Here is a 13,469-nt window from a genome sequence, read left to right as displayed (position 1 = left end):
AGTAGCAAGGCATTTTTACTGTACCTAATAAATTTATTTATTTATTGGGATACAGCACGGAAGAGGCCCTCCCAGCCCTTCAGGTTGTGTGGCCCATCAATCCCCTGATTTAATCCAAGCCTAATCACAGGACAATTTACAGTGACCAATTAACCTACCAACAGGAAGAAACCCACGGGATCACCGGAAGAACATACAAACTCCTTACAGATCGTGGCGGGAATTGAACCCAGATTGTCTGGACCGGAAAGCATTGCGCTAACCACTATGCTTCTGTACTGCCCACTGTATATTTACCATATGACATGTATCAAAAAGATAAATGTGTGAGCATGTGGGTTTATCCCTGATCACTCTTGTAGAGTTTTATAATTGTTAACTGGCCACATAGCCCTTCAATTTGTTCCATTGTTTCTGAATTACTAGATGCCTGGTGTAGAATATGTCCAGTTTTTAAAACCTTAGCTACTACAGGGTATTCCATTTTGGCAGAAAGAATTTATTTAAGAAAGCATAATTTTGAAATGATGAAATGTTATGAATCTCTGAGATGCTAGGGGATCTGGTTCTGCTAGTAAGTACTGGGGTGAACTTTAGGTCAGATTAGAGTGTTCAGGCCCAAGAGCAGAAAACAAGCAGGTATTCAACACCACTATTCCGTGCCAACCAAGATTGCTTTAATCAATCTTTGATTTAATCAGTTGCTTTAATCAATTTTTGATCTCTTACTAGCTCTTCTTTCAGTTAGCCCTGACGAAGGGTCTCGGCCCAAAACGTCAACTGTACCTCTTCCTAGAGATGCTGCCTGGCCTGCTGCGTTCACCAGCAACTTTTGTGTGTGTTGCTTTAATCAATCACAGAGACTGATAATATCGCTACTCTCAATCTCTACTCACAACTACCATCAGGCAGGAGGTGCAGAGATCTTGGGTCCTGCACCGCCAGATTTAGGAACATTTGTTGCTGTATAATCATCGTGCTCCTAGACTGGGCTGGATGGCTTCACTTGCCTTAGTGCTGGACTGATTCCACAGCTTATAGACTTCCAGTCAGGGACTCTTGACTTGGTTATGTATGGATTTTCATGGAATCTGTTGTATTTCTTTACGTTTCTCTGGATACCTGCAAGAAAATGAATCTCAAGCTTGTATATGGTATAGAAACTTTGATAATAAGTTTACTTTGAACTTATTATAAAGAGAGTTGAAGACAAGGTAGGGAGTTTGTACTTCCATTTTGTAGAACACTTGTGAGGCCACACTTTGAATGCTATATACAGTGTTAGTCTCCTTATTTAGATTTTTATTGTTTGAAGCAATTTAGATACGGTTTACCAGGCAACTTTGTGTTGATTTATGAGGAAAGTTTGGACATTTAGGCTTGTCTGTGCTAGAGTAGTGGTCACCAACCTTTTTAAGCCCAAGATCCCATACCTCGACCTTAGTGAAAGGCAAGATCTACCTACTAAATCGTTTAAAGAAAAAACAGCTCAGATTGTACTGCCAATTTGAGGCTTTTTATTTGGGCTAATTGTATTTGAATTAGAGGTTTCCCCCGCCATCCGAAGGTAGAGCGCTCCTATGAAACGGTTCGTAAGCCGAAATGTTGTAAAGCGAAGAAGCAATTATCATTTATTTATATGGGAAAATTTTGTGAGCGTTCGCAGACCCAAAAATAGCCTACCAAATCATGCCAAATAACACACAAAGCCTAAAATAACAGTAACATATAGTAAAAGCAGGAATGATATGATAAATACATGGCCTATATAAAGTAGAAATACTTTTCCACAATCATTACTGAACTGTTCTCCGTAGCGAAAATCTCACGCAAGTGCTGTCGGCAGAAAACCTCACGCAAGCACTGTTGACAAGAACACTCTCTCCAGTAACCTTTAAGCTATGAAGCTGCCTAATCATACCAAATAACACGTAAAAATACACAGCCAATATAAAGTAGAAATAGTGTATGTACAGTGTCGTATCACTTACGGGAATCGGGAAGATAGTTTGCCGAGCACACTGATGATGGTGTGTTAGACTGAGTCGTCGCAGGCTGCAGTGGTTAGTGGTCCCTACCCTCCAGGCCGCCGAGCGATACATTGCTGCAAAGCATGCAGGAATGCAGCGGTAGCCGGGAGGCACACAGCACATCTTTAAGAAAAAAACCGAAATAAACAAGCTAATTAATCAGGTGCTGCCCGACATGTAATTGTCGGCCCAGATCAGTGCCAATTTCCGATTGCCTCGTCTCTGATTTGGGCTGACAATTACGTGTCGGCGGCACCTAATTAATTAGCATGTATATTTCAACTTTTTTCTTAACGATGTGCTGTGTGCCTCCCGACTACCGTTGCATTCTCCGTGAATCGGTACAGTATCTGTCCGCGGCCTGGGAGTTGGGGTGGTGGGACTCTGGGGTGTCATCTCGTCGTCTGTTTCCATTAGAGCAGGCAGCTCATCTTCTCCTATGACTGCCCGCCTCGATGTCGAAGGTTGAGGTTCGTCGTCTGCTGTGGTTGATGTGGAAGGCTTGCTTGACTGCTGAGCCTCGCGCATTTTTCTATCACACAGTTCTTTGTAAGGACTCAAACCATCCTGTAAGTATCTCCTAAACCGACGTACCCTTTAAAAATTAAAGTCGTACTTTATCATTACTCATTCGCTTTCGATTGTTATCCTTTTTTCTTCCAATTGCATCAGCCCTTCATCTGTCAGTTCTTGGTCATGGGATGCCAAAACCTCTTCAACATCATGTTCGTCAGCTTCCACAAGCCAAACTCACGTTGTCCTTACTTCGTTCACCACGATCAAAACTCTTAATTATGTCTAGTTTTATGCTAAGTGTAACACCCTTACGAGCTCTTTCAGGCTTTTCTGATACCTTAGAACTCATCTTGCAAACGGCTACTCACAGGCTCGTGTTTAAGCAATGCTGGCTAGAGTGCCGTACCGAATCCGGGGGAGAGCAGCTGCTCAGGATGCGTGCTGCCTTTTATCGCCTGCTGAATTTTTCGCACACTGATTTTTTATCGCACGCTTTTTTTTCGTAACAGTGAAAACACCTTCTGAAAGTGAAAACGGTACTAATGTAGGTCTTTCATAACAGTGAGGTTTCGTAAAGCGAACGTTGGAAAAGCGGGGGACACCTGTACACAAAATACTTTTGTCAAACTTTCAAATTAATTCAAACAAGAAAACACTGTAACTAGCATATCTTTCTTTAAGAATATTATAATACTTCACACCTTTAATTCTAAGTTTCATTATTTAATTTTATTTCAACACGAAAAATAAATGAATAAAAATTGACTGTTGCACTCAGTGTGATGACTGGGACTGAATACTTATTGCTGGTTCCTTGAAATTTGGTTCATAACTACAGACAGCCAGTCTGAGACAGTCTGTGAGATGCCTGTCAGTAAGACAGCTCCTGTACTTAGATTTAATAATTTTTCATCTGTGAAAACGCAATTTCACATAGATAAGTTGACCCGAAGTAGGCACTGACTTTTAGTGCTATAAAACCAGCGTGCACACTGTGCCTTGCTGGGGCCCCATCAGTAGTAATTGCCACCAGTTTATGAATGGGGTTGTCATTTTCAGGGACATATTTTTTAAACTCATTGTAAATATCCTCACCTCTCGTTCTGTCCTTTAATTGCAAAAGAGTGAGGAAGTCCTCCTTTGTTGTAAAATCGTGGAAAGCCATTCTGACAAATACAACAAGCTGAGCTGTTTGCATTACATCCAGGGATTCATCGAATTGTAATGAAAAATATCCACGTCCTCTGACAGTAACTCTACCCTCCTTGTCACTGTTGCAGGGCCAAGCAATATATTATGTATTGCGGTTGTGGTGTCGTTTTTGTTTTTAAAATCATTAAAAACAGTCTCTGCGGTAATGGCCATTCCTTGAATAAATCGCCATCTATAAAAGGCTTCTTGTGTTTAGCCAAAAGGTGACTTACATGAACTGATGCTTCAATAGCAGCCTTATTTTGAGCAGCATGTTTTGTGAAAAACGATTGCTGGGCCTTCAACCCTGATTTCAGCTCCTCAACTTTCTTGGCACGAATTGCTCTCTTTGGGAGGTCGGTGTCTTTAAATTTATGGTGGTTGGTGTTGTGGTGCCGCTCCAGATTCCCTCTTTTAGTCAGTGCTTGTGTTTGGTGGCACAACATACATACACACTTGTCTTTCACTAAGGTAAATAGAAATCCCTCTTCCCATTTGTACGTTATTGCCTTCTTTCGTGGAGCCTCAGCCATGCTATCAGGATATCACGAGCGAGTGCCGTATATTGATGTTTGTGACAGTCTGTACTCTTGTAGTCCCCAACCTCCAGGCCGCGAAGAATGCAGCGGTACAGTGGTGGCCGGAACGCACCCAGCATACCTTTAAGAAAAAAGGCCGAAATAAACAAGCTAATTAATTAGGTGCCGCCTGGCACATAAATGTCGGCCCAGATCAGAGGTGACGCAGTCGGCAATGGCGTATCTAATTTAATTGGTCACTTTGATGCAGCACAAGCTACGGTGAAAACGCAGTTCATGGCGGGGGTGCTACACACATGCGCGCTGGGCAGAAAGAACAGAACTAATACCCCGCAACCCAGAAACAATCTCTCTTTACAAACAGCTTTGTAGCAAAAATGTTGCTATATGACCATGATCCTAATTAGTATTACTTGTTTTTATAACGCTCACATTACAACAGTATTTGTGTATTTATTTTTGATTTTTTTTGGGATCTACTGGGAAAGTCTCAAAGATCGACCGGTGGATCGCGATTGATAGGTTGGCGACCCCTATGCTAGAGCTTAGAAAAGTGAGAGGGCACTTGTTGAAACATACAAAATCGAGAAAGTGCTTCCTCTTCTGGGGAGGGACTATCTAGCAATCAGATTCACTGTTAAAAAATACTGGAGTTCCTCATTTAAGAAGGAAAGGTTCTTTTTTTCTGTGTGTCTTGAGTCTTTGGAACTCTTCCTAAAAGAGTGTGGGAAGCACAGTTCTTTTACATGATTTCTGCATGCCTTTAATAACAATGGAAAGATTTCTACAAGATTTACAGGAAGATGTTTCTTGCTTGGCATTTGCTTGGATCACCTGCTCTCTGTCCGCATGGTTTCCAAGCAGACCTGTTTTTCTTCATTGCATTTTCTATTCTATTCACTATCTCATTACGTAATTTTGCTTTAGGGCAATATTTTTCCTTCTCAAATAAAGTGTGTTGTAATTTTTGTCTTTATTGTAGGTTTCCTATTGACCATTAACTTTCAATGAAACGACATCGGGTACCAAAAGATAAAACAAGACATCTGGTGTCTTGGCAAGTCTCTGAAAATTCAAAAACTCCAGTGGAAAAAAATATACTCAGTGGCCATTTTATTAGGTACCTCCTATAAGAATATAAGACATTGGAACAGAATTAGGCCATTCAGCCCATCAAGTCTGTTCTGCTATTCCATTATAGCTGATTTATTGTCCTTCTCAATTCTATCCTCCTGCCTTCTCACAACCTTTGATGCCCTGACTAATCAAGAACCTCGCTTTAAAAATATCCAATGACTTGGCCTCCACAGTCATCTGTGGCAGTGAATTCCACAGATTCATCATCCTCTGGCTAAAGAAATTCCTCTTCATCTCTGTTCTAAATGGACGTCCCTCTATTCTGAGCCTTGCCATTTATTCCTAGACACCCCAACTATAAGAAACAACCTCTCCATATCCACTTTATCTACACCTTTCAAGATTTGATAGGTTTTAATGAGATTGCTCCCTCATTCTTCTAAATTCTGGTGAGTACAGGCCCAGAGCCATCAACCACTCCTCATATATTAACTCTTTCCCAGAATTATTCTCATGAACCTTCACTGAACTCTCTTCAATGCCAGCACATCTTTTCTTAGGTAAGGGGCCCAAAACTGCTCACGGTACTCCAATGCCTTATAAGATCTCAGCATTACATTCTTGCTTTTGTACTCTGGTACTTTTGAAATGAATGCTAACATTGCATTTGCTTTCCTTATCACAGACTCAACCTGCAAATTGACCTTTAGGAAATACTGCACTCCCAAATCTCTTTGCACCTCTGATTTTTTTTAATGTCCTCCCCCACTTAGAAAATGGTCTACACCTTTGTCCTCCAATCAAAGTGCATGACCATACACTTCCCTACACTTTATTCCACTTTCCCAGTCTGTCTCAGTGATTCTGCAGACTCTTTATTTCCTCAACGCTAGCTGTCTCTCCACCTATCTCTGCTAGTTTGCCTACAAACTTGGACAAAGCCATCAATTCCATCATCCAAATCATTGGCATATAACGTGAAAAGAAGTGGACCTAACATCAACCCTTGTGGAACACCACTAGCCACTGGCAGCCAACCAGAAAAGGCCTCCTTTATTCCCACTCTTTGCGTCCTGCCAGTCAGCAAGTCTTTCCTGTAATACCATGGGTGCTCATCTTGTTAAGTACCCTTTTGTGTAGCACTTTTTCAAAGGCCTTCTGAAGTAAGCAACATCCACTGTCTCTCCTTTCCTGCTTGTGAATTCCTCAAAAAGTGTCAAAGATTTGTCAGGCAAGATGTCCCCGATTTCCCCTGAAAGAAACCGTGCTGACTTTGGCCTATTTTATCACGTGCCCCCAAGTACCCCAAAATCTTATCCTTAGTAATAGACTCCCAACACTTTCCCAACCACTGAAGTCAGGCTAACTAGTCTATAATTTCCTTTCTTCTGCCTCCCTCCTTTCTTAAAGAGTGTACCTAATTAAGTGACTACTGCATGTATGTTCATGGTCTTCTGCTGCTGTAGCCCATCCACTTCAAGGTTTGACCTGTTGTGTATTCAAAGATGCTCTACTTCATACCACTGTTACTGTTGCCCTCCCGTCAGCTTGAATAAATCTGGCCATTTTCCTTTGACCTCTCTCATTAACAAGGTGTTTTCACCCACAGAACTGCCTCTCACTGGATGTTTTTTGTTTCTTGCACCTTTCTCTGTAAACTCTAGAGACTGTTGTGCATGAAAATCCCAGGAGATCAGCAGTTTCTGAGATACTCAAACCATCCCATCTGGCACCAACAATCATTCCATGGTCAAAATCACTTAGATCGCATTTCTTCCCTATTCTGATGTTTGGTGTGAACAACAACAGAACCTCTTAATCATGTCTGTCTGCTTTTATGCATTGAGTGGCTGATTAGATATTTGCATTAACGAGCAGATGTACCTAATAAAGTGGCCACTGAACTCATGTATATGGCCTGATTCTGAATTAGGAAATGCAATTATGGGGAGATACTTTTATATCACATGACGTATCTATCTAATTTTGCTTGTAACAATTTATAATTGTGGAATTTTATGCAGGTTTATTTCTTGTTTTTATTTTTATGAAATCCTTTTAAATGTTTGATTGTTTTTTCTTCCTCCAGGGATGGAAGCCATCATGTCAGAATTCTTCAATGACACAACCACAGCATTTTATATTATTTTAATTGTCTGGCTGGCAGACCAGTATGATGCAATTTGCTGTCACACTAACACAGGCAAACGACATTGGCTCAGGTGTGTGTGTTGTTTATAAATTTAGAAATGCAACCATAATGATGAGTACAGATTCGTCATGTTATAAGGAAAATTTTGATTGTATTTTTGTGTATCCCGTTTGTCGTTAATTTTGCCACAGTAACATAGTGGCCAGTGCAACTACAACAACTTGAGGCATTAGAGTTCAGAACTCAGTTCTGGTGTCCTCTGTATGTCTTTCCTGTGGAATGCTTGGGTTTTCTCTGGGAGCTTCAGTTTACTCCCACAGTCCAAAGGCGTACTGGTTAGTAGGCTAGAATAAAATAGGAGATTGCTGGGCAACACACCCCAGAAGGCTGGAAGGGCTTATTCCGCACTGTATCCCTATATACCTAGCCCAAATGTTCAAAGAAAAACTAGCAGTTTTATGTTCCAGAAAAGCTGCGTTGAAACAGTTGGAGACTTGGGCTAGAGAAATGGCGGTTCTTTAAAGAGATCTTGGGTATTAAAAATCAAATGGTAGTCTTAACTCATGTATTTCTATATATCTATTCCTTTATAGAAGCATGATTAGTTTAATTGTGATAGACAATAAACCATGCTTCACCCCAAATGCAAACGCTGGGACATGTTTCTGACAGTGATGAAATCAAGAACATTGGTTAATTTCCTCATCCATAGCCAAGCTGAAGAGAGTAAATTGGCAGGCAACCTTGATGCAGTAAAAGTGACGTCTGCATGCTGGGGCCCTAGATAATAAAGCTGTTAGTTTTTAATATTATTTGTCAGATTGCTACACAAAGCAATATTTCAGAACTTGTAAACTAGGTTTCCATATATTCTTTATTCAACTAAATTCATTGGTATTTCTTATGTCCTTTCAAGTTTTATCCCAATCTTTGCCCCAGAGGAAGGTTGGATGTGACTCAGCAAGTAGAGCTGCTAACACACTGCTCCAAAAACCCGGATCTTTCCTGATCTGGGTGCTGTCTGTGTGCATGTTTATTCCTGAATGTGTGGATTTCCATATGAGCCAGTTTACTCCCATATCCCAAAGACAAGCTGGTCAATTAATTGGCTTCAGTAAGTTACCCATAGTATAGGTAAGTTGCAGAAGGATCAAAAAGAGGAAATTATAAACATGAAACATTCTGCAGATGCTGGAAATCCAAAGCAACACACACAAAATGCTGGAGAATCTCAGTAGGCCTGGCAGCATCTATGGAAATGAACAAACAGTCGATGTTTTGACATGTGACAAAGAATAAATTGTAATGTTACATGGAAATAGGACACAGTGTGTGGGGGGTGGGTTTAGACTGATGGAATTGTTCAGCTGAGCTTCTGTGTACTTTATAGTTCAAATGGCCTCATTTTACATTGTAATAATTATATTTAATGTATTCCTGTCAATCATTTAAAAATGAATGTTTGTGTGTTTTGCAGATTCTTTTACCTGTACCACTTTGCCTTTTATGCATATCATTATCGTTTCAATGGCCAGTACAGCAGTTTGGCTTTGGTAACGTCTTGGCTGTTTATACAGGTATAAGCAAGTATTTTATATATATATATATATATCATTCTTCACTGGTGAACCTGGACCTTGTAATGTGGAAAGCAGTGCTGCTGAATCTGCTAACCTACTGAAAAGTGATCACTTTTGAACAGCGCTCAGCCCTCCTATTTAATGCCAGATCACTAAATCATTTCCTACAATTGCTCCATCTGATTTGGCAACTTGATTCATTTTCCATTGAACTGTCTTTGTAATGTCATTGATATAATATTTTCTGATGCAACTCAAATCTTCAGCATCATGTAAAATTTAATGTAAAGTCACATAAGGCAATGCCGAGCAGATTACAGAAGGGTTCGTCAAAGAAGTCGATTTAAAAGAAATATCTGAGGAAATACAATGTTAGGGAAATAAGGAGCTGGGAATAGGATTGATGAGATTGTTCTGTTGGGAGCTGATGAATTGAATCTTGTGTCCAAGGATATAACCTTGGAGTTAACCAGAACTAGTGAATGAAGGAAGAAAAGCCATGGCTGGTTAATTCTCTGACTATGACAGAATCAGGTGCGTGAGTTCTGCACAGCTCAATGGAAATGGAGAGACTTTGGAGGATGATGGCATGTTATGTATATGGTGCTGATGTGTCAGTTTAGAGTAGACATTGCCTTCTGTACAGGACAGTTCAATTATGTTTTTTGTACTGGAGGTTTCCAGGAATTTCCATTAGATTAATTAAAAAAAACAATTCCATTGATGTCATTTTTGTGAGTACAGATCTTAATACCTCTGCTAATTTATTGTCTATTTCAAACTTGTTGATGCACCTTGGTTTTAGAACCAAAAGCTGAAGAGATTATTTTGTTGTTGGACATTGGAAATCTGGGGCGTTCAAGTTAGGTGATTGTCAATTTTGTGTATTCTTTTGCACTGGGTTAAGCTCTGGCAGTTTTTAGGATGTTTATTTCTCTGACGAACCTTTCCTCACATTTAAATTTTTAAAAAAGATAAATATTTAAAATAAAGTAAAATACAAAATGCAGAAAACGTGAAGGCATTGTTTTAAAATAGAAATGACAGCTGAATTGTTTCAGTATGAAGTTTTTAACGGTGCTGAATAACCTACTAAAGGAGAGAACTAGTAGACCAGCCAGTACACTCAGTCCTGTTTGTTTGTTTATTTAGAGATACAGCGCAGAACAGATCCTTTTGGCCCAACGAGCCGTACTGCCCAGCAACGCACCTATTTAACACTAGCCTAATCACAGGACAATTTACATTGACCGCTTAACCTTCCAGCCAGTACATCTTTGGACTGTGGGAGGAAACCGGAGCACCCAGAGGAAACTCACTGGGAGAACATACAAACTCCTTACAGACAGCAGCAGAATTGATCTCTGAACTCCGGAATGTGCTGAGCTGTAATAGCATAACAATAACCGCTACACTACCATGATGCTGTGACAACTCTTTGTTTAAAAAGCCACAGATAAAGCAGTTGATGCTCGCTTGCAGGATATAATTCTTTCCTTGAAGCCAAGCAAGGCTTGCTGTCAACCATAGATCAAGTTACAAAATTTATATGCTTTTTTTTGCATTTTAATTGTTTTGTGATTATGATCTGCACAAGGGGGTGGCTTGAATAAACTGTTACTTGCCTTTTCCATTGTTGCAAGTCTTTAATTAGATGCTGTTTTCTTTTCCAGCATTCAATGATATACTTTTTCCATCACTATGAGTTGCCTGCCATCCTTCAACAGATTCGCATTCAAGAGATGTTACTACAGAACCAACAGGCTGGCCAAGCCAACCAGACAACTCTCCAGGATAACCTCAACAACAACACTGCCACGGAAAGTGTTCAACAGAACCCCATGGATCCAGGCAATCTTCTTGAATCTACTCCTGGTCCAGCCCAGTTAAACGATGCTCCCAGCCTAGCAGATAGCATTCAGCCTGTTCGTATGCAGAATGCAAGCCTTGAGGTGACCCCATTAAGTGGTGATCTGAATTGGGTGGCAGAAACAGCAGCTATCATATCAGAAGGCATTGCAGCTCCAGAAAGGAATACTTCTGCCCGGAGCTCCAACAATATGAATGAAACATTAAGCAGTGATGGTTCAAATGTCCCAAATGCTTCTAGTACCGTTGAACATGCTCAACCTAGTTTAAGTTCTGAAGAAAGTAAAGCTGTGCCTTCACACAGTGATGATCTTCAAACAATAGAGGACCTCAGCACAATTAATTCTTGTGCAACTGAGAACCAAGAGGCAGTTCTCATTAAAACTGACCACCAGGACTTGTGTCCCACACAAGACAGTAAGACCTATGTGCATTCATCTCTGCGTGCTAGTGATGTTAGTTTTGACCAATCAGAAATGGACCGTGAACACCTGTCTAATATTTCAAATAGTTCAGACACAGAGAGAAATGATCACAGCATTTCGTGAACCTCCTAACTTCTTTTGCTGTTCAGTCTGGCAGTTTATTATCAGAAAGCCCTTTTAAAATGTTCACAAAAAATGTATCAATAAGTGTGAGGGATATACTATTACATCAAGCGTTTTCATTTGTAAAAGCAAAATATCCCTCGGCTTTCAATTGGTTTCCAAAACAAATGGAGGGCAAGGAGCAGCATCCTGTTCAGTGAGCATTAGTGGTCTGAGCTCAGTTGGAACGATAACTCCTCCAATCAGTCACCCTGTCCCTAATCTTCAGCACAGCTGTGTGCTTAACTATTACATAAGTGCAATGAAATACTATCAGTCTATAAAGACAGAGAAAGACCACCAAAAAGAAAGAACTCACAGCTGGTTACCCAAAAAAAAGGCAAGTGTGGGAATGGCGATAGAAGATGCTTGTTCCTTTGAACTCACAGCATATATGTAAGTTGCTTCCACAGTGCAATAATTTGATGTGTATTGATTCAATTCTGCAAGGTCTTATTACCTGAAAGACTTTCAAGTCTTGGTTCTTGAACTGGTGCCTACATACAGAAGAAATTTGAATGATACTAATGTAGAAATTCCAGTAGTTTCTAATAAACTTTAAACCTAACTAATTTGGAACTGATTCTGATAGATTTTTCGGTTACTATATTGTATTTAAGTGTAATGTAAGAGTTTCAGTCTTTGTATATATTAAAATAAATGAGATCTGAATACACTTGTGAATTATTTTTAAAATGCATGCAACACATTTACGAAATGAAAAATGTTTTTCATTATTTTTTTGAGCTATTGAAATACAACCAACACTGTCTTCAAGCTACTGCAGATCAAGCTCTGGATAGAATTAATAATAAGCTAAGCTCAAAAGATCAATGCAGCTGCATTCAACTAAAACTTAATTTTTGCCAGTGTCTATTGACTCAGCTTAGTTGTTTATTAAGGAGCTGAGCTTTGTATTCTTTTAGCAGATTGACTCAATGAAGATATCCTCTATGTGAAGTCGGCACAAGGTATGTATAGTGGTCTCTTCTACTAATACTTCAGTAGATAGATATATAAACTGAAGATAAGTTATTGAGGACAAGATCAAGTAGGTTTAACCTTCATTTTGATTCGCTTGCTGCATATTGCAGACTTATTTAGGCAGGTATATCTGTCTCGTGGTGTTCAGTCATTTGTCATGCTCTCAGACCTTCCTGGCAATGTCAGTAAAGCCACTCACCCAGAGTACATTCTGTGCCCCTGCTACTTTCAGTGCTTTTTGAAGTATTCAACATAAAGTGAACATAATTTATGAAAATCAGGTGGACATTTTCATGCACACGTTTGACCAGATGCTGTGCAACCTCATGGATATAGAGTCCATAATGAGCTATTCCTTCCTGCCTGTGGGGCAAGATGTACTTAAGATAGTGATGGAGGAATCTATATTGTCTAGAGGAGTGATTCTGTAAGTTTGACTGTATCACCTGTTGCTTGAGTCATATGAGGGGCAGCTTTCCCAATGTATACATCAGTCATCTGATGTTTCTGAGGAGAACTTTACCAGGTTGACTTCCTACGCAAGATTAGTTTGTCTCTGCTCTCCATCTGCCAAAGCTGTCAGTATTGAAAGTGTTAAATACGAGAAGAATTTAAAAGCAAGAAGAGTTTAAAAGGAGATGGTTATTTCTTCAGCGGTTTGATCGGGGCAGAACTGCGCAAGCGTGTGGACATCAGCTAGTGAGAACAGCAAAAAGAATTTAAAAGGAGGCAGCTTTTTAGAGCGGGTGACAGAGTAGAGGGAGACAGTAGAAAGGCTTTGGCTCAACGGGGCTTCGGCAATAACAGCGTCGAGGCGAGGTAAGTTATCTATGTAGATTACAGACAAGATGTGTGTGAGGCTGGTGTTCTGTGCTCGGTGTCAGATGTGGGAAGTCCGGGAGACTCCCAGCTTCCTGGACAGCCATATCTGCGCCAGATGCGTT

General features: G+C 40.2%; 1 protein-coding gene across 2 annotated transcripts in view; it reads left to right on the top strand.

The window, feature by feature from the left end:
- tmem259 (transmembrane protein 259) overlaps positions 1–12,201 on the top strand; it is a 73,277-nt gene extending 61,076 nt beyond the window's left edge. For both annotated transcript variants that reach the window (XM_072244130.1, XM_072244129.1), the window contains exons 9-11: positions 7,443–7,575; positions 8,983–9,082; positions 10,759–12,201. In XM_072244130.1, coding sequence (XP_072100231.1) covers positions 7,443–7,575; positions 8,983–9,082; positions 10,759–11,502 — 977 coding nt within the window. In that variant the 3' untranslated portion in view covers positions 11,503–12,201. The remainder of the gene's footprint in view (positions 1–7,442; positions 7,576–8,982; positions 9,083–10,758) is intronic.
- The last annotated feature ends 1,268 nt before the right edge of the window (positions 12,202–13,469 follow it).

This window comes from Mobula birostris, chromosome 26 (genome assembly GCF_030028105.1).
Source record: "Mobula birostris isolate sMobBir1 chromosome 26, sMobBir1.hap1, whole genome shotgun sequence".
Taxonomy (NCBI): Eukaryota; Metazoa; Chordata; class Chondrichthyes; order Myliobatiformes; family Myliobatidae; genus Mobula; species Mobula birostris.
The sequence above is the reverse complement of the archived record's forward strand: the minus strand, read 5'-3'. Positions and strand labels throughout refer to the sequence as shown.